Source organism: Cheilinus undulatus, linkage group 23 (assembly GCF_018320785.1).
Source record: "Cheilinus undulatus linkage group 23, ASM1832078v1, whole genome shotgun sequence".
NCBI lineage: Eukaryota > Metazoa > Chordata > Actinopteri > Labriformes > Labridae > Cheilinus > Cheilinus undulatus.
Genome location: NC_054887.1, coordinates 30,330,321 through 30,351,986, shown reverse-complemented (window position 1 = coordinate 30,351,986; position 21,666 = coordinate 30,330,321). Strand labels below are relative to the sequence as shown.

The window sequence follows — 21,666 nt, the reverse complement described above, 5'->3', positions numbered from 1 at the left end:
GATATATGGTTCTTTATGATTGAGAATGAAGGGGAGTTCCACATGGCTCTATTCTAGGTCCTTTTTAGTTTCACATTTGCATGGTTTTAAGTCAGATAATAATGTAACAAGTATGTTTAGGAGAGGAATGAGCCTAATAGATTGCAGGCTAACTGCAAATCTGAGTTGATGTTCCACATGGTTCTATTCTAGGTCCTGCTTAGATTAATGTGTGCATGCTTTTAAGTCAAATGTTGATAGAACTAGGGTCTGTAGGTGAGGGATGAGCCCATCAAATTGCAGGAAAACTGTCAAATCAAAGGTGGAGTTCCACATGGCTCTATTGTAGGTCATCTTTGCAACTAGGGTGTGTACAGGAGTAATGCGTCCAACAAAATCTGCATCCTAATTGCAGAATCAGAGTTGGAGTTCCACATGGCTCTATTTAAGGTCCTCTAGTTTTGTTTTTGAAGGGTTTTAAGTCAAATTAAAATGCAACTCATATGTGCAGGAGAGGAAAGAGTCCATTAAAAATGCAGGCTAACTGCTAAATCAGAAGTGGGGTTCCGCACGGCTCTATTGTAGGCCTCTTGTTTTTTATTTGCATGGTTTTAAGAAAAACAATGAGCTAGGATGATTAAGAGAGAAATGAGTCCATCAAACTCCTGTACAGTTCAACAGCTCAGCTCTGGAACATTGAAGATGGTTTTCACATTTTTGACAGAAGTTTTCTGTGGAAACAAAAATTCTTGCCTAAGTCAAGACCTTAATTTTTGTCACTGGTATAAAACAGCTTTTCATAAAGTTATTTTTTTTTTGTTTCTTATTAAAACCATCACAAACTTTAACATTCTGGAATCGTGACAACCCTACTCTGTCAGGACATTACAGTCTTTAAAAATGAAACTATTTATAAATTCATGTATTTGTTTAAGAGCAACAGATGCTTTTGTCAAACACGAGTGGCTTGGGCACATATTTGGTTAAACAGAAGCCTAAACAGGATTTGAATCCATACATTTCATTAAAAATCTGTTTCCTGCGATTCAGAGTAAATCTGTAATTATCATTCTCAACTTAACTGCCACACTATTTTAAACTCAAAATGCTGGCTTTCCTTTAATATGCCAGTCTTTTTCAGTTTCATGCACTGACTTAGAATCAGCATTTTAGCTCAAGAAAACAGGATTACTCAGTCCAGATTTACAGTAAACATACAAGATTTACTCATAATCGTGGGAGAATGTTGAAGTTGAATAAAGTGCATGTAAATATTTTTTCTTTTTTATAGGATTTGTTCACACTTAGAAAAATATACAATACCACCAAGATGAACGCCTTAAATTTGTTTATTTATATGCCTGTATGACCAGATTAATTTAACACTTTCAGGCACTTTCTCTGGAGGTTTTCCAAGGCAAATTTCCGGGGAAAATACCAAAAATATAAAGACAAATAGAAAATAAAAGTAAACCAAATTACAAGGAATGCACTGAACATCACAAACAGATTCTGCGTGTGGATGTGGAGGGATTCTTCCTGATGTACAGTGAGACAGAGGGGGTCACAATATCCAAAGCATCTGTACAGACTCAACAGTTAACGTGGATATGTTTTATTTTACAGTTAGATCTCGTTGTCTTGCTCTGATTGGTTCGTTCACAGTATTGCTCGCAGTGAAGCGTTGCATAATCAACAGCCTGAATTGTCACAAATGCTTCGATATAAAACTCACCGAGCTGCTTCTGTACACGTGCTAATTCATGTTTTTACACCACCTGTACAAAAGTGATTCCTATAATGAGTTAATGTGAGTCTACGGAAGCCCACTGTGCCAAAAGAGTCAAGTAAGAAAACTGAAACCCTAAAATACCCATGATTAAGATTTTAAGAGGTCCAGATTCTAATATTTTTAATTTCAGTAAATTATTTTCACAAAATTAAATTTGCCATGAGGTGAAAAATTCACCTTTCAAATCTCATTATTTCATAGAAAAATAAAAAAATATAAAACAAATCATCTTGCAAACACAAAATACTAGTGTGTATAAAGAGTCAAAAAATCAAAATTACAATAAATTAAGAAACATGAAAAATATGGGGCACGTAGCTTGACTGTATGACAGAAGCTAGATTATGCCATTATAGCTAAACTGTATTTTTTACCATCAATAATCCAACAAAAAAAGCCAAAATAGAACTTTTGTCTAAGTTTGAATCGTTAAATTACTATATAAAGAATTTAGATAATGTCTATGGAAGCCCTAAATGGACACACACCTATAGATGTTATTTTTACTGTGATAATTATCAACTTTAGCAGATTTTCCGCTAACTTTGGCCACATTTACCTCACTACAGATTCTTGTTTTGCTTTCACTTTCAAAAGTTTTGACATTAGTGTTTTCTCAACTTCTGCACGCAGATCTGCAAAAACTAAAGAGGTTGTAATACACATGCCAGGCCTGTGGGTGGCAGTGTGTCTTTGTAATGAAATAACACCTGCATTCTAGGGATGCACAATATTATTGGCATGGTTAGGCTAAATATATTGATGTTTTTCTGTCCAGGGCTTCCATACGTGCCAATTCATGTTAAAATAATGAGATCTGAAGGGTCAAACTTTAAATTGAGAAAGAACGCTAGTAATTAAAATCTTTAATTTTCATGTCACAATTAACAAATGAGAGTTAATTAAATCCAAACACATACTTTAACAAAATTTCCAAAAAACTTGGGGCACCATGATGAAATCAGACCATATCAGAACATGACATAATTTGTACAATCCTGAATCGATTACATGTCACACTAGATTATATACTCTATATTAGAAATACGCCACAATTCATCCAAACCTTTTTGTAATTTGGGTCAATTTTCTTTTTGTACATTTTAAGTGAAAATAAGTTAAACTAAATTTTGGCATACGATAATTTTCTGTTATTCAATTTTTTTATTTTCTGGCACTTATGAGCTTCCAGAGATTGTTTCCAGATGGGAATGAAGATTAAAAAAACTAAAGCTAGGAACTTTATTTACATTTTAACATCTTATTCTCTTATTTACACTTTGTTCCTTCGTTTATTTCATTCATTTTCATCTGAAATTAAAACAGCGCCAAAATATTTTTCAGGTTTCCAGGAAGGAAAAAAATATTCCATTATTGTTACATAATTTATTTTACTTTGGTGGGCTGGTGAAGCCAAAGCTTGGGTTCAAACATCCCATCAGGTAACAGAGTGGTTGAGATATTTACCATAGAAATGGAAATTAAAGTTTGTGGACGTTTTAAATAAACCTGAAGGCAGATTTAGCCGGGCTGTAAGCACTTAACGTTTCACTTCAAACTTAAAACCATCCATCCGTCACATCAGCACATAAAAAAAAATAAATCAATGCCACATTTAATAAAAATAACACAATTCAGCCCTTATTTTTTGTCCATTTTGTGGCAGCAGCAACATCCAAAGAACTCAAACTAACCTGTTTTGAAATGTGGTTTCTACTGTAAAAACTAGGATAAAGCCATCGTCGGGTTTAGATGGTTCGAGGATATTTACCAAACGGGTTCCAGGTGGGTCGTTTCCTCTCCCACAGATCTGTTTTACTTCTAAGAGCCGTTACCACAAAGTTCTCCACGATTCTGAGCTCCTTTTCATCTCGAGTCCTCGTGGACAGCTCGACGATTCGTCCGTCCGCCGAGCATCCGTCCGAGTCTCCACTCAGACGGATCGGCGAGCTTTGTGATGCGTTCACTTCGTAAGTGCAAAAGCAGCTCCTAAGCTAAGTTCCTTTTTTGTTGTTGTTGAAAGTGGCGAAGGGACGGCCACTTGGTGTGAAGAGTCCTTTAAGTCCAAAGTGAACTTCCAGTTTTTTATTTCCTACAGCTTTGCTCGCTGGAAGAACGCCTGGAGAAGAGACGAAACATGGACAAGTCAGAAAACAAGCTTAGAGACAGTCTGGTTAATTATCACAATAAATCACTCGTACCTTTATGTAGTTTTTCAGGACTTTGATATCCGGCTGCTGGAGAACTTGGCAAAGCTCCTGAAATATCAGATTAACAACATGACAAACTCAGACTGGGGGTGCACCACAAAGATTTAACCGCTTCATCCACCAACACACGCCTTACTTCTATCACCATTGTTAGTGAATCTAAGCTCAGATTTACTTTAATCACTGTAATTCTCAGTATCAGTCCATTTCACAATCCTCATAGCTGCTAATGCTAACACTAGAATGTCTTTTATCAAATATTACTGTTAATTCTTCTGATATTGGTACTATCATGAGACAATTTTAGTTTGCCTTTAGAGAGTTACAATTATTGGTACAGATAAAATATTGGCTGATCCTGCAAATATTTTAGCCTACATATTTATATTATATTATATATTTATATTTTCATTCTGATAAAATATTCAATAATAAAATCCACCGATAAGCCGTTTTTGCTGCTTCAAAAGACTACACATTCTGAGCCAGGTTGGGGCATTGCAACATTATGCTCCAGAGAAAAAGAAGCTGCACATGTGCAACGACAGAGTCACTAGTGTGGCTGTTCTTCAGTTTCTCAGAGGATAACATGAATGAGTTTGGAAAACATGCTCTGCAAAGTTCCAGAAAACAGGAAAAAACTACTCAGGAGTTCACAACATAGGATGGTCTATAACAGTGTTACTTAACCCTGCTCAACCAAAGAGACAAATTGTTGAAAGATACCTTTGCCAGAGACACAAGTGGGGAAAAGTGGCAAACACATCTTGAAGAAGCAATAAAAATAAGTTAAAGATGGCAAAAAGCAACAAAAATGGGTGAAAAGGGGCAAAAATGAGGAGAGAAAGAAAAAAAAGGGTCAGAAAGTAGCAAAAATGGGTTAGAAGTGACAGAAATGGGTTGCAGAGGCCAAAAAATGGTCCAAAATCGGCAAAAATGTGGCAAAAAATGAGTGAAAAATGACTAAGATAGGAAAAAAGCAGTCAAAAGTGGCAACATGGGGGCGCAGGTGACAGAATGGATAAGTCGCACGCCCCATGTACGCGGGCGGCCCGGGTTGGAATCCGGCCTGAGGCCCTTTACCGCATGTCTCTCCCTGCTCTCTTCCCTGTTTCCGACTCTATCCACTGTCCTCTCCTCTATCAAATAAAGGCACAAAATGCCCAAAAATAAACCTTAAAAAAAAAAAAAAAAAAAAAAAGAGTGGCAACATGGGCAACAGTGTGATTCTGGGCTGTCCCAGACAAAAGATGACCACTCATGGTGGTATCTTTGGTCTATCTCTAAAACGGTGGACATAAGTCGCATTGACACAGGTTGACAGCCGTTGTCATGATCCTGTGACCAGGGATTGCCTGGGATAAAATCTGAATGCAGCAAGAAATGACGTAACGATAAACACGAAACTGCCACTAACAAACACACAAGTTATCATCGGAATGGAGACAATACCAGAGTGCAGTTAATTAACCATAATATTGTTGCCTGAAACAACCCGTCTGCAGTAATGAAAACTTAGTCAAGAACTCGTATCTAACTCTAATCTACATATCACCACTGCAGCACAAAGCTGATCTCTCCAAACCAGACTGACTTTGCTTTAATGAGGATGCTCTCACCTGTGAGATCTCTGGAGACACCTGGAGTGAGGGTAAATACTCCTGCTGCAGAAACTGAATAAACTCCGGCCCCTGAGGATGAAATTAAACCAATATCTGTTAAAATCTGAGAATCCTTCCTAAACTAAACATCATCTACTTTAATGAAGATTTTACCCTTTTGAGATGAATCATTTTAAGAGTGACGGCACATTCTGACAATGTCTGAAAAACAGGAGAAGATTCACGTTTCAGTTTGGATATGAGTCATTAAAATCACTTTTCTTGGCTGGACGTTGTTAGAGAGACGTACCAGGACGGTCTGAGCGTCCGACAAATCAAACGTCGGTTTAAGAGGAGCGAGGAAGCACGCAGGGACGATGTGTTTGTAGATGAAGTCGGGGAAACCCACCATGCCGTCTTTACCCCCTGAGAAGAGAGACACGTTTAAAAACTACACAAAAAGAAGACAGAATGAATGCTGGATTTCTGGAGGCTTCTCTCACCCCACAGCTCCACCAGCTTAGAGAGGATGATGAAGCAGGTTTTCTGAGCGATAGGGTCAGGGAAGTCCACGGCTCCCTGGATGATGGTGAAGACGACTCGCTCGATGTTTTCTGCTCCTGAGAATGACAGAAGTAAAGCTTGAAATAACTTCAGCTGCAAGTGGAGGAAAAGTCTGCAAAAATCTACAAAATCTCTATCATCCCTGGTGTAAATATCAAACCTTGAACTGGCAATGTGAATAGGACATTTGATGAGTGGGCGTCTTAGACTTTTATTTTGTTGCCTTGATGTCAATCAGATAACGATATCTCAGGTTTTTAAAATGTGGTGTTGCTGTTTCAGGCTCACCCTGGTTGGCCATCACCTCGTTCATCCCGCTCCCTGTGATCGTCTGAATAAAGGTGAAGTAGCTCCTCCTCAGCATCTGTTTCTCCAGAGCTGCCGCCTGGTCGTTCTCCTCCGCCGGCCGGCCCAACACCTCGAAGATGGCGACGACCAGCGGCATGAAGACCTGCTGCAGGAAGGGGGAAACTTGCCGCTGCAGGAGAAACAGACCATTAATCAGCTGTCACACCACACAGGGAGGTAATCTGGCTACAGAAGAGTAAATAAAGGTGTTAATCTTGTCCCTTGCTTGCTCTACGAGTCTCCCAGCGTACCTTGAACTTGGCAGTGATCTGGCTGATGAGTGGGATGAACTCCTGCAGGTCCTTGGCCTCGCAGTCCTTCAGCATGTGCTCAGAGGCAGCGGGGATGAACGGCAGCACCTCCTCCTCCAGGCAGATGATCATTCTGTGCAGGAAGGAGCGCACAGAGCTCCGCAGCACCCCCCGCTGGACGGGACAGCTCAGTGCAGGCAGGAAGGTCTGCAGACAGTCTCTGTAGACCTCGGTGCAGCCGCACTGCTTCACCGTCTGCTTGTTGCTGAAAGCCTTACTGGTCCGGCTATGAACAAAGAAGACGAGGAGCGGAAGGGTTTAGCTTAGAATGATGAAGGTCTTTTGTTTCTAACTTTTATTAAACTGAAGTAAGGCTGTCAGAAATGCTTATTTTAATGTTTGAAGTACCAAAAACTTAAGTACGCTGCATCTATTTCATAATACAGGAACATACAAAGGATAAATCGATTATAAACTGCAAGAAAACTCCACTTTACCAATGGTTTGTGAGTTTTCTTGCAAGTTTTGGCTCTAAAATACCAAATACTTTGTTCATAAGACTTCTAACTTTTGTGATGTGATATCAAACAGGCACCAAGCTGTTAGACTTTTTCCATGTCCATATAAAACTGTGTAATTTTGGCTCTGATTGAGCACAGCCCTGACCTGGCAAACCCGACAGCGTGGCTCAGGCAGTCAGCGAGTGCTGCCTGCCTCTCCTCCTCGGTCTCCTGCGGCAGTTTGGCGAGCAGCAGGCGAAAAGCGTCCATAAGAGGAAGCAGCAGGCTCCTCATCAGCGCCTGTTTCCTCTCCACAGGACTCTCCCCGTTCACGATCAGCACGCCCGCCGTCTCGAACATGAAAAGCTGGTCGTCGCTGGTCAGCAGCGCCGGGAAACCGTTCTCCTGGACAGAGAGGGACAAGTCAATGTGGAGATTTGTTGTTTAAAATTGAGAAAGTTCTGTTTATTCTGTGGTTTATTCTTATCCTAAGTTAATGCTCACAGGAGGAGCGAGCTCCAGCAGGTCCTGGATCCTGGTCAGGATGTCCTCGATGAAAGCATTCATGTGTTTACTGTGAGAATAATTAACCAACAGTCAGGAAAAAAAAACAATCTAGAACAGTCTGAACAGTGTCTTTAGTCTAAAAAATGACCAGGGAAGAGGTGAAAGCAGCCCTGCAGCTGAGGACTGAAAGAAAAACTGAAGCTCGACTCACTGCAGAGTTTTGACGAATCTGGAGAACAGGTAGGCCACTCTGCTGCGGACCTTCGGGCTGTTGTGTCTCAGCCCTCTTTGGTCTAGGAACGCCATCTGACAGGAAAAGCAACACAGACTGACTTTACATTCCTCACATAGATGTTAAATTACATCTACAACACATGCAAAAATAATAACTAACACACCAGAACGTTGGGGATGTGCTGCGGCTCCACGATGAAGAACTTATCGTAGCGGACAACAGTTTCAAAAAACTCCAGAGAGACCGAGCTGTGCTGATATCCACTGACGCCACATGACACCAACTGAGGACAGATGATAAAAAACATACCAGAAAGCTTTTAATAAAAGGTCCCCTAGTCCCGTAATACTAGCCTGGTGCTTCTGCACATTCAGACGAGGCATAATCACCTCAGTGAGATCCCAGTTTCACAGAGTTTAATAATTTTCTCCTGCAAATTTACATTTCTATCCCATCTTCTTGTCTCTCATCTCTACTGTGTTTCTTCCCTGGATAACTTAAGGCTCGTCTCGTATCAATGGTCCTCTAAAATAAAGGCAGGTTCATTTAAGCAGGGGTTCCCAACATTTGGGTCAGGAACTCATTGGGGGTCGTGAGACACTGAGAGGGGGTCTCCAGATGCCTTGATTTAAACACAATTTTGCAACTTTTTTGCTTATTTTTTTGCCACTTTTATCTAATTTTTGGCATTTCTAACCCATTTCTGCTGCTTTTAAAATTTTATGTCACCACCCTTCCCACCAATTTAGCCCATTTTAACAGATTTTTGCAAGTTAAAACCATTATTTTTGTCAATTTTAAACCCTTTCCACCACTTTTTTGCATGTTCTTGCCACTTCCAAACCAAATCTTGTAACTCTCTGCCTATAGTTGGCTCTGTTGACTCATTATTGCCAATGTTAAGAACTTCAACCACTTTTTAAGACACATTTCACTAGTTGATATGCCAATTTTTGCCAGTTTCTGACTATTTCTGCCTCAGTCAACCATTTATGGCCAGTTTATATCAATTTTTCATCCCATTTCACCAAATTCCCACCTATTTCTGCTACTTTAATGCCATTTCAGCCACTTTCCAATCCCCTTTCACCACTTAATATGCCAATTTTTTGCCATTTTCACATAATTTTTGGCATTTCTGGTCCATTTCTGCTTTTAAAATCAAATTTCACCACCTTTCTAAGCCATTATTTGCCATTATATACCCATTTTAGCTATTTTTAACATATTTGAATTCTGTTTTTAACAAAAGGATTAACATTTTTAAGAGGGCTTCTTACTACACAAATGAATTAAAATTTGCTTCTTAGATAAGAGTGGTTATTATTCAAGTTAAATATAAAATACCACAGGTCAACTTTACAGTGGACCATGATTTTGCTGGCCCCTAGTTTGGCTGGGCCCCAGAAAGCTCTCCCATTTTTCCCCCTTATGTGCGGCCTTGTCTACACATGACTATTCTTGAAGGTGCATGGCTGTGTTCAACCACCTTCAGGTACAGTAAGGGTCCCCCGTCTCTGGTACCTTTATTTTGGGGGTCGCAGGCTGAAATGGTTGAGAACCCCTGCATTGAAGGACTGAATTAAATAAAATCCCAGGCTTTAACTAGAAGTCTGGTAACTGACCGTTCTCATCATGTCCTGCAGCGCGCTCGTCTTTGCCGTGTCTCCAGAGAAATGAGCGCCGTGAGACGCCGGCAGAGCCTCGCCCAGCATGTAGAGCAGCCTGATGGCGACCTCCACCTCCATAAACTGAGCCGTCTGCCAGTTCCTGCAGGAACACAGATCAGAAACGCTTTAAAACCTCATCTAAAACTGGTTGTTTTGCTGCAATATTCCCATCAAATTCAAGCACATAAATGAAGAGGACTTACTGCATGGTGTTGGTAAAGACCCGTCGGACAGCCTCCAGCAGCAGCTCAGGAGAAACCTGAGCCAGACGGTCCAGCAGCATCTTCAGCTGCTTCCTGTACTCCACAAACATCGCTTCATCTTCACCCTGATGAAGACAACAGCAGCATTTAATACTCTAATATAATGTCAGAGTGTTAACAGACAACAGCGAGCACACCAGAGAGAAACTTGCCTCATTTTCAAAGTTGTACTCGTCATCGTAGGTCAGTTTCTTCATGACAGCGAGCATGATCGCCTGGAGAGGAAGAACGAGTCTTAATCTTTAAAACTTCACATTAATAATCTGATATTTGGCAGAAAAGTTTAAAATCAGAGACTTACCTCTACATTTGCCTTCTGTTGGTCTGTCAGCTGAGGGAGCTACAAAAAAGTTCACGTTAGAAATAATTCTTAAAACCCTAAATATCAAAAGTATCTGCAGGTTAATATTACCCCTCCATGCCTCCTGGCCTCTGATTGGTCCAGTCCATTTACCTGTTTGAGGACGTGCAGGTATTCATAGCAGAAGCCGACAATGTTGGCCGAGATGTCGTCGTCCTCGTGCACCAGCAGCTGCAGAAGCAGCGGCACTTTGGCCTCGATAGCCTGCAGCGTCTCCGCCGTGTCCTTCACGTTTCCCGTCTTAGACAGCTTGGTCCAGCTCAGCACCAGACTCTGACCCATCCCGTTCACCAGGCGGGAAAACTTAGCCAGGAAGTCTACGTCCTCCTCCTGAACGGACAGGGAGAGAGGAGGGACATAAAACATTCTGATAACCAGGAAGTGAAGGAGAGGCAGGAAGAGCGTGTGAGCCAAGTGTGAATATAAACATGTGTCTAAAGTAAACATGGAGCTCTTATCTCAGAGATACACGCTGACCTACAAAGACCAACAACGGCACAAACAACCACACTGAAGTCCATTTCTCTGCCAGTGGTACTAAACTGAACTGTTTTAGTGTTACGACCCCCCACCTCCTCCTTAATGGCCAATCACAACCCTAACTCAACTTGAAATGGAAAAAACTTTTTTCATGCATATTTTTTCCTTTAACCTACTAAAAATAGCTTTGCAGTCCAAAAAAAATAGCTTTGGGTCTTGACCCACCAGCTGAGAAACAAGGCTCTAAATGTGACAGAGAGGTTTTGATTTGTAGTGTCATGAAGGACTTATATATAACGAACAGAATAATAAAATGGTCAAATGTCTATAAAACTCTCAAATTTGCAGGGCTGACACAGAAAATTATGGTGCCGTGTATTTCCTCGTTCTTTTAAATATTTGTGTTTTTATGTTTCTGTGCTAGCAACAACCATGTGCCCACAAACATCCATGCCATTTTTATGATGTGATTTCTCACAAATGCTTAGAGGGATTTTCTTTAAACTTTGCACAAACCTCCCCTCTGATTCAGAGATTAACTGCTTAGGTTATGGAGCTGCAGAATCAAAGTCAAAAACCACCCCGGCCCTTCTTCTTGACTCACTGCTGTACTTTTACTGTCCAGCATCTGTATACCTTGCAATGCAATTTAACTGGCAAAGCTCACAGGATGTGAAGTGTTAGTCATCATGCTGCCACTTCTGTGTCTGTCTGCTATCACCATCAGCAGTCAGAGAACTGGGCACTGTGCAGACAGAGTCCGTGTTTCCTGTATGCACATTCATGCAACTAGAGAACAGTGTTAATGTCTTCAACTAAAGCTATTTGTCAACAGCCGATTTTTCCATGACAAAAACTAGACTAAGACAAACAAAAATAGATCTGTGATGACTAAAGCTGACAAAAATGTAATGTAGTTGTCCTTGGACATTCAAAATCCATGTGGGTAAATCTGTCAAAAAACAATGCAGCTGTATCTATTCTGCCTCTCAGGTGTAGAAAGCAGGGACCCCAGGTTTGGCAGAGTGCAGAGAACACACTACCATGGTTTGATACCAGATTTAGGTAAGAGAAATAATGCTTGGACTAAAAGTAAAGACTAAAACATGAGGACTTTTTATGGACTAAAACTAGACTAAAACTAAAAAAGCTGGAAATGACTGAAATGGGACTAAAACTGAAAGACATTTTGTCTGAAGACTAAGGCTAAAATTAAAAACAGCTGACAAAATTTACACTGCTAGAGACGCTGCTGCTGCCACAGACACACCAGCATGACACTTGAGGCAGACAGACAATGTTAAGTTATGATTTTCCAGCTATCAGCATCCCTTTTTCCTGATTAGCTTGAATAAACAGTCTATTAACAGCTCGGATATGCTGATTAGTTGGTTTACTGCTCCTTGTGTGCACTGCATGGTGCACCATGTACTGTATCTGGTGTCTTCTTTATTTAATCGCGATAAAAATTGCAGTAAGAAAAACTATCATGATGTCAGTATTTTCCATCATCGACTTTGCTTCGCTTGATGAGGCAAATCTAAATTGTTTCTTTAAAGTTAATGGCTTGTTCTCAGAATTCAGACATGCTTCACAAGAAGAGCCAAGATGTACAAGACAACTCAAAAAATGTAATGCCTCCAGCCTCAGCTATTCTGTTTTATGAACCTTTTAAAAACTGTTAACTAACATCTCAATGTCTCCTCATGTCTTATCTTAAACATCCAGATTTCATGTTTTTATTTATTGTTTGTTTGCACATAAGAAATACTGCAAACAACTTTCACAAGGAGAAAGCATAAGGAAGACTGTGGCAGGTGATGAAGGAGAGCTGAGGCGGCCTTATAATTAAACTTTAACATGTTAGGATATAGAAAATATAATGACCAGGGGCAGGGCTGAGCCCAAACAAAGGATGGCTGAGTGGTGGGCACTTCCCTAGAATTTTTTTGCTTGTCACACAGTTTAATGCACTATTTTTGCACACTTTTAACTAAAAATCTAAATTCAAAATGCCAAAGATCTATGCATCATTTAGGTAAAAATAATATTGTTCAACCTTAAAAAAAATACTTAATTGATAACATCATTTTTTTCTTAACCTAACTGAGCTAAAAGTGTCATTATTATCATTCTTAAAATGTCTAAGTTTATCTTTTAAGTAACACTGCATAAGTAGGGTAGGAATTTGGTAAAAGGTTTACAACTGAAGCTCTACATTTTCAAACAAAGCACATAAAAAGCAACAATTGGGGTTTGAGATATTGATATATCCACAAAAATGCTGAAAATTGTATTTTTAGGACAATTTTAAAAGTATTTTGTACACTGCAATGAGTGTATCGATACTAGAAAGTATTAGGGCCATTCAAAAATTGGCATGCATTTTTTTTATTCTAAGAAAAAGTCGTTTTTCTTGGGATTTAAAAAATGCATTTACCAAATATTTTTTGTTACATGTCCCTAATCCTCTTCCGTACATATGTGCTTAAAAGTAAAAAAAAAGACCAGATTTTTAAAATTGCTTTAAAAATTAGATTTCCATGCTGTGATCAGCAAGGCCATAAGCAACATACTAACAACCAGCCTGGGGTTATTTTTTTATGAAAATATTCAGGGCTGAGCACCAGAAGTCACAACCCCTCACCCCGCCCATGATAATGACAATAAAAGAAACATTTCTTGACTGAATCTCATAGATTTCTGGATCAAATTGCAGCTCTGAGTCTGAATCTCACCTGTTCTACATTGAAGAACCCTGCAGTCTGAAGAACCTGACACAGAGACTCGACCAGCTTTGTTTTATCCACCGGGTCCATCCCTTTGTTGACGATTTCATACAGGCAGTCACAGGCCTCCTCTCTGAGCTCCTCCACTGACATCTGACTCAGCAGCAGGTTCACAAAGCTGAAAACAAAACCAAAAACACTGAAAATGACTCAAGATAAATGTCATAAAAGGATTGAAACAGAAAGTCAGAGACTGCTGTTCTTTTAGTCCAACTATCAGCAGAGATCACCTTAAATGAAGCAGTCGCTAACTCTGATAACTTATCAGCTGAGAGCCTGTTCAGGTTCACCAAGCTGCCGTTGCATTAAATGATAAACTACCAACAACCCATGCAACAGATGGATTTCATTTCCACAGCAGCAGTGTAACTCATTATTTTATGAGTTTTGGCTGTAATTTCCTCTTTGCAAATTTTATTGGCAACTAAGTTGGGGCTGGACAAATGGTCGCTTCGAAACTCTTCAGTTATCCCCCCAGAGAGCTGTGTTTGTGTGAGGTGACTGACCGGTCATTGGCGATGAGGTTGAGGTCGATCCAGCTCACATAGGCTCCCACCACCTCCAGACACTGACAGGTGAGCTCAGGGTGCGTCTGCTGGTACGTCTGCAGGATCTGAAACCAGGACTCCACCAGGTGAGGGATGCACTGCTCCCTCATCCCGTCTTTGATCAGAGTGTTCCTACGAGTCTCCTGAAGGGACAAAAAGGATGAGATCAGTGAAAAGAGTTTTATAAACCTGTGGAAAGGAGGAGGATTGAGCGGGTCTGACCTCAGGTGAGTGCAGGATGTCTCGGTCCACCACCTCGGCGTCGATGGCCATCAGTGTCCTCAGGTAGATGTCGACGCCGTGAGGGTTCAGACCCACCAGGGAGAGGATGTCGAAGAAGAACTTGGGCCACAGAGCTAGATACTCCATGACGAAGGTGAGGGCGAACACCTGGGCCGCCTTGTTCCTGATGAACGGCTTCTCAGGCTGGGTGTTCATCAGCTGCAGACCAGAAGGGACCAAAAAAACGTTTGATTTGTTTACATTTAGAGACTTTGGTATATGGAGAGCTCGCTCTCAAAAGCTCAGAACTTCAGATGAGGCTTTAATTGTGTTTATAACATGTCTGCTTTAATCCCATCATGTTGTGAATTACCTGACACTGGAGCCACTTCATCAGCGTCTCTCTGATGAGCTGCTGCTGAACAGCACTCAGACCAGCGTGTCTGCACCAAAGCAACAGAAAACAGGATGAGATTATGACATGATAAGTTATCATCACTAAAGAAAACCCAGCAGAGCCTCTCCTTTCTCACCTGAACTTTATCTGATGCTCCAGAACTTGGAAACAGAAGAACTTCACGTGGTCATCACTAAAAAGAAGGATTGAACAATCAGTCAGAAGCTTTAAAGAGATCACATCACTTTTTATTAAATCTGTTCTTTTTGTTTAATCTAAAGAAATTTAGATTAAAGACTGTTGTAGGTGTGACTCACTTATAAATCCCTTTGGCGAGAGCTTCTGCACAAACTTCCCAGGCATCCTGAGACTCCTTCAGCTGCTCAAAGTAAGCCATGGCCTGAAAACAGACAGAAATATCACTTATTATTTTTACCTATAAGACACATCATGTGGAACTGTCACTGAACATATGTAAAAACACTCTGCAGGTCTCTCCTAGCCTAATGTATAGACTCCGCTGGCTGCACACACTAAAATAGAAATAAATCGGTGTGTGTTACCCTCTGCCTGTAGCGGGCGTCGGCGTTTGGGTTGAGCCCCAGCAGGGCCTGCTCGTCCATGATTGCAGCGACAGACTGGCAGGCCATTCGTGGGTTAGCTTTTCTCCAATGCAGGTTGACTCCTCTCTGCTGCAGGCAGGCAGATTAATCTCATCTGAGGAGAGAAATATGAAGTGATATAGGGACCGTATCAACACAATAACACCATGTAAACACTGATATATAATTCAGGCATTAACTGGATTTGTTGGCAATGTATTTGTACAGTTTAGACAGTGTGTGGAAGTTCTCTGTTAAAGAAATAGCTAAAAGGCCAACATTTTTTAAAGCTGTGATACTTTGTTATTCAGATTATTGGAATAAAAAACTGATACATAAAATTGCAAATATCAACAAATTGCAGACATGGCTTCAACTTTACCTACCTAATCCCAGACTGTGGCAAACATGATGCTGTTCAATGACACTGAGCACAGTATCTGCAATGTTTTACAAGTTTACAAGCTTGGTATCAGCCCCGATACCTGGTACCAGTATTGATGCATTCCTAAAAGACTGTTTTAAATCCTGTGGTATCCACATTTTTGACAACCTTACAAAAATACATTAAGCTGCATTTTAGGAGGGATTTTTTCACCAACAGTGGTGCAAAGAAGCATTAATTCTGACAAATAAGACAGACTAAGACTGTCTAAAAAAGGAGGCTAAAATTTTAGTGCTACATGTTCAAAACCCAAGATATCTCTCCACTCTACATTTAAGGCACAGGTGTCAAACTCAAGGCCCAGGGGCCAAATCTGGTCCATGGAACAGTTGAATCCGGCCTGCAAGATGATCTAATGTAATTCTGATATAACTGGCCCATCAGTCTGAGGTCTGCAGATTTACTCAAGTATAAATATGTAAACTTATCCTTGATGATTTAAGATATCCTTGTTAAGTCACAAAATCTGAAAAAGTAAGGAGTAAAAATATTTAGACAGGAAGTCAGGAATTTGGGAAAAGAATTTAATTTGTGTTTTAATTTCACATTTTCAATTTAGCATCACACAATTAATTCAACTTTATTTGTATAGAACATTTCACATGGGTGTAAACTCAATGTGCTTTACAGAAGATTAAAAACAAACAGAAAAAGCAATCAGCAATTCAAGCAAACACACACACACGTACAGTGCCATGTGTACACAGGCAAAATGCTAATAATACATTGTACTTTATATAACAGTCAAAGGCATAAGAGAAAAGCAATGTTTTCAGAATTCTCTTAAAAGAACTTAAAAGTGTCTGCTGACCTCAGGTCAATTGGCAGCTTATTCCACAGAACAGCACCATAGTGGCTAAATGCATCTTCACCTGATCTGCATTTTACTTTAGGCACATTTAGAAGCCCATACCTGAAGATCTGAGCGACCTGGTTGGGTGATACTGAGTGAGCATGTCAGGACTCAACTTTAGGATTTCGACTTTTAATTTCATACTTTAAGCATTTCAGCTCATAATTTTGACTTCCCATATAATGTTTTAAGCTTTAAGATTCATAATTCTAATTTTTAAGTGATATTTTGACCTTTTTAACTAATTATTTTGTATTTTACCTCATATTTTCAACTTCAAACTTTGACTTCATAATCCCATAGTTTGATCTCTTAGACTCACAATTTAAAAATTTGAATCATATTTTGACTTTTACATACTTCTACATGAACAGCAAAAGTAGGATGTTTGTAAACTATTCTAATAAAGAGATACTTGAATGTATGCATAATGAGAGCAGAAAATCTCTGCTACAAAAAAATTGTATCAAAGTGGTATTTTGACACATTTCAGGTTAAGGAAATATTGCACTGTGTGCGATTTGAAAATTGCACGAGTTATATTGCAATTTAATCTAATTTGTGATTAATTTCCCAGCCCTAATTGATAGAAGGGCTGGGCAATTAAACTAATTGCAAATACATCAGGATGTTAGGAGTTGAGAAATACACACTTCTAAACTATCATTATTCTCCGCATTTTCCTTATAAAAACAAGCAAGCAGACTCATGATTCCACATATGAATGGAATCAAAATCACAATCAAAATACTGTCCAGTGTAAACGCAATCATGCATTAAAACCAAACTGTGAGGCACTAATTAATAGTGCATTAATATTAGTGTTTTACATTTAAATTAAGTGACAATATTGCTCAAAACGATTTGCAAAAATAATTTGATTGTGATTTTTTTCTCCCAATATTGCGATTGCGATTTAATATGCAATTATTTTTAGGTCCTTTTTTATATATTTTTCAATAAATACAAAAATAAATCATTCTAAATTATAATGTAACAATATTAGATGTAATATATTGGGGGAAACAACTTCAAACAAACATCTAATTGCAATTATTTTGGCTTATATTGCAAATTTGATATCAATTGCTATATTGAAGGGGATAATCATTTTTATGTCAATCTCATTTCAAATAACAAAGACATTAGTAAAGCAGGAATTTTTATACTAAGAAAATGTGAATGTTTGCATTATGTGTATAAAACCTCTGATGCAAATAAAATATTAAACTGGTATTTTTACACAATATTTAAATTGAATATTGCAACTTTTGCGATGTTTAAATTGCAGCAGGCCATATTGCATTTAATCTAATTTGCAATTAATTGCCCAGCCCTAAATGTAAGGACTAAAACTGAAGAATTTTTTTTTTTTCTTGTTTTAGTGTATCCATACATTTTCTATACTGCTTATCATGTTTGGGATCGTGGTACATCCTGGACTGGTCGCCAGTCAATTGCAGGGCTGCCACATAGAGACAGACACCCAGGCATGCTCACACTCACACCTACGGGCAATTTAGAGTGATCAATTAAACTAATGAGCATGTTTTTGGTGGTGGGAGGAAGCCGGAGTACCCAGAGAGAACCCACACATGCACAGGGAGAACATGCACAGAAAGGCCCTGATCAGGAAGTGAACCAGGGACCTTCTTGCTATGAGGCAACAGCGCCAGCCCCTGCACCCCCATGCAGCCGCCCATCCAAGTACTACCCAAGCCCACGAATTAAAAATAAATGACTAACAGCTTGAAACAACACTGGTGCAAAGCGTTATTTGCGTTTTTATGACAGTAGCTGAGTCTGGAAGGACCTTGTTTGGGAACCAGGGAGTTTCTGGCCAAAGTCCTGGTTGGACCAAGTCTGAAAGTTGATCTGGTAAGAGAGGTGCCAGTCCATTACCTTAATATTGCTAAGGTGCCCTTGAGCAAGGCACTGAATTCCCAACCGCTTAGGTGATGCTCTTTCATTCACACCAACCCTCACACTGTACATGGTATCCTGTCTGTACATGTATGTCAGCCCATGTGTGTGGAGCATGTTCAGAAATGGAGGGTAAAATTTCCCCTTGAGGTATTACTACGTATAACTTCTTCTTAAAACGTAGGAAATCTTGTAATATTACTTTGCATTACACGAACCTTTATACTCTTTCAAACATCTAGTCTTTTAGCATAAATACATATCATTTTTGTTCATATACTAGATTTTTAATTGCTATTTAATTGGTACCTATATACCATATTTCTACCCTGATGGTTGAATGAATCTCTATCATAGAAAAACAAATCATGACTCATGTTTTTTTTAAATTCTCAGTTTAAAGGGTAAATCCCCTTTAGCCGTGTGTGTTCAGTGTAAGTATATCCACATATGTCGATAACCTGGGAGCTGATAATATGGCAGGCTGCTGGCCTGAAACGTGGTTAGGATACCTGTGCACAGGTGAGCTAACTAACGGACAGTTTAGTCAACAAAGATGCCTGAAATGCTTCAATTATGACGAACCAACAATGACAGCTAATGCTAATGTAAATACAGTATTAGTATTGAGTGATAACAACAGCTCAGTCATCATCACTGTGCGCACATGATGCAACACGGCGTCAACACTTTTAGCCCCCATTCCCTGTTTATAACGACAACTCTTAGTATAAAACACCCCTGCTGGGAATAAAAGACGTTTATAAACCACATAAATTGGTGTTGTGGGTGAAGATGCGACCCGCTGACAGGGCCACTCCTAAAAGTTGACACTGCGGTGCTACAAGCTAACAACTTCACCCACATACAAAATAGCTGACTGCTGCTAACTTCTGCTAGCGTTAGCCAGGTTCGGTGTCATGGTTGAATTGGTGATACTTGGCCAGGCGTAGCTTTCGAGGACCCTAGTCTGCTATCAAAACAACGCTTGGCATCCTATTATGCCGCTAGTTTTCCTCTTATATTTATTAATTTGTATATCCGAGATACTAATGTCGACATGAAAGAGCAAATATGGCATAATGTATATTGATGAAAATTAGGAAAGAAAACATCGGTGGCTTCACAGACGCCTGTTTAAAATAAATGCAAAAGGTGGTGACTCGTCAAGAAAAACCTCATGATTTGCCCGTGTAAGTTGCTGTACACAAACATATAACTACCAGAAGTGATGGCATCCTGATGAATTAGCCACTGTCTTTAAATAAACATGATTAAGTAAGGAATGTGTCACGAAACGAATGTGTTTCGGTGTCAATTCTATTTCTATGCTACACTTAAGACCGTATGCGTCTATTTTAGACTTTGTATACGTACAAGTATTTCCAAATCAACTAGATTTAAAAAGGCAACTACAGTAGCTAAAATTATGGACTTATTTCAATGAGTATCGGAATGAGTCAAGACAGTTTGCATTGTCTTAACAGGCATCTTCGAAGTCACCTATCACCACTATTTTGACATGTATGTCTCTGTACCCACTCTGAGAGCCGCATACTCCATCATAGTTACGTAACTGTCTCTAAAATGTTCTTCAAATTGGGGAGCAAGTGGTATGATGGGATGTTTAACGCTGTTTTCAGGGTAAACTAGGGTCCTCAGAGGCCGCGCCTGTCAGAGTATCACCATATAATCCACCACCAGTTAAACCATGACACCGAGTAGCTTCAACGCTGGCCAACTGAAGCAATCCTGACACCATGTCATGTAATAAAGCTAAAGTCATCTACGGGAGCTTTAAAGCACAGCGAAATTTAGTACCTGGACGGATGTATGAGCAGTTTAAAGAGTTTGTTTTCTTGTTTTAATTTCGTCTCGGCAACGTTACCTGCTCGCCTCCCTCAATCACATCACCGCTGTGAAAATCTCACGATGACAAACTCCGCTAACGTTAGCCGTTGGTGATCGGGCTGAAAATTACTGAGATAATTAGAATATTCCGGAAAGCTCACCTTAATGAAAATCTGATTCTTCGGTTGTTTTTTCCCCCCGTCAACTCATCGCAGGAGCAGCAGAGAATTCACCAGAAACGCAGCTGCATGTCGGTTAGACTCACCGACACACGACGGAGGAGCGGCGTGTCCACTCCGTTAACATCCGGGTCACGAACACAGGAAGAGGTTCGTTCATGAGATTGGTGTAAAATTATTTATCACCCCTACACCATAGACTTAATATACGACGGTATATTAGGGCCACACGAAGAGAAAAAAATAAAAGAATTAAATATTGTTGTTTTTGACATTACGAGAATAAAGTCATAATATTACGAGAAAAAACGTAATATTACGAGAATAAAGTCGTTATATTACGAGAATAAAATATTACAAGAAAGAAAGTCTGCCGGGGCGCCGCCTCCGTTAAAATGGGCAGTTTTGAGCATATTGTGAAGCTATACTTTAGTATCAGTTTCACAAATAAGGAAATACTTCATCTTCTGGCAAATCAGCATCAAATTATTATCAGAATTAGGACGACACTCCGTCGTAGATCCGCGGCAGACTGTCTTTCTTGTAATATTTTATTCTCGTAATATTACGACTTTTTTCTCATAATATTACAACTTTTTTTTTCGTGTAATATTACGATTTTCTTCTCGTTGTATTACAACTTTTTTTCTCATAATATTACAACTTTTTTTTTCGTGTAATATTACGATTTTCTTCTCGTTATATTTCGACTTTTTTTCTCATAATATTACAACTTTTTTTTCGTGTAATATTACGATTTTCTTCTCGTTATATTTCGACTTTTTTTCTCATAATATTACAACTTTTTTTTCTTGTAAATTACGATTTTTTCTTCTCGTAGTATTGCGACTTTGTTCTCGTGATGTCAAAAAAATATTTTTTTATTCTTTTATTTTTTTTCTCTTCATGTGGCCCTAATGCTAAATATGTCTATGCACTACACCACCTAAAAATATATAATCCTAAGCAATTCAATCAGTTTTATAAACAAAACTTCCCAATTGCGTTTTAATGTCTAGAAGCCCACTCTTGCCCTCGAAAAAGGGAAAAATAGAAACTTCGGTTATTATTTTTATCTAACTACTTCAGCTTTCTA

The 21,666-nt window shown here is 39.4% G+C and overlaps 1 protein-coding gene across 1 annotated transcript; it reads right to left on the bottom strand.

Moving 5' to 3' along the window:
- Window positions 1-1,312: 1,312 nt before the first annotated feature.
- Window positions 1,313-20,696, bottom strand: xpot (exportin, tRNA (nuclear export receptor for tRNAs)). Its single transcript, XM_041780362.1, has 25 exons — window positions 20,553-20,696; window positions 15,281-15,434; window positions 15,035-15,117; window positions 14,854-14,910; window positions 14,694-14,763; window positions 14,321-14,539; window positions 14,057-14,241; window positions 13,500-13,668; window positions 10,375-10,611; window positions 10,222-10,260; window positions 10,073-10,135; window positions 9,861-9,985; window positions 9,613-9,757; window positions 8,151-8,270; window positions 7,964-8,058; window positions 7,750-7,819; window positions 7,412-7,650; window positions 6,746-7,031; window positions 6,435-6,624; window positions 6,086-6,202; window positions 5,893-6,008; window positions 5,757-5,804; window positions 5,601-5,672; window positions 3,973-4,029; window positions 1,313-3,890 (listed from the first exon to the last, which is right to left on the bottom strand). The coding sequence occupies exons 2-25, from the start codon at window positions 15,365-15,367 to the stop codon at window positions 3,864-3,866; spliced, it is 2,916 nt and encodes a 971-aa protein (XP_041636296.1). The 5' UTR covers window positions 15,368-15,434; window positions 20,553-20,696; the 3' UTR covers window positions 1,313-3,863.
- Window positions 20,697-21,666: the final 970 nt, after the last annotated feature.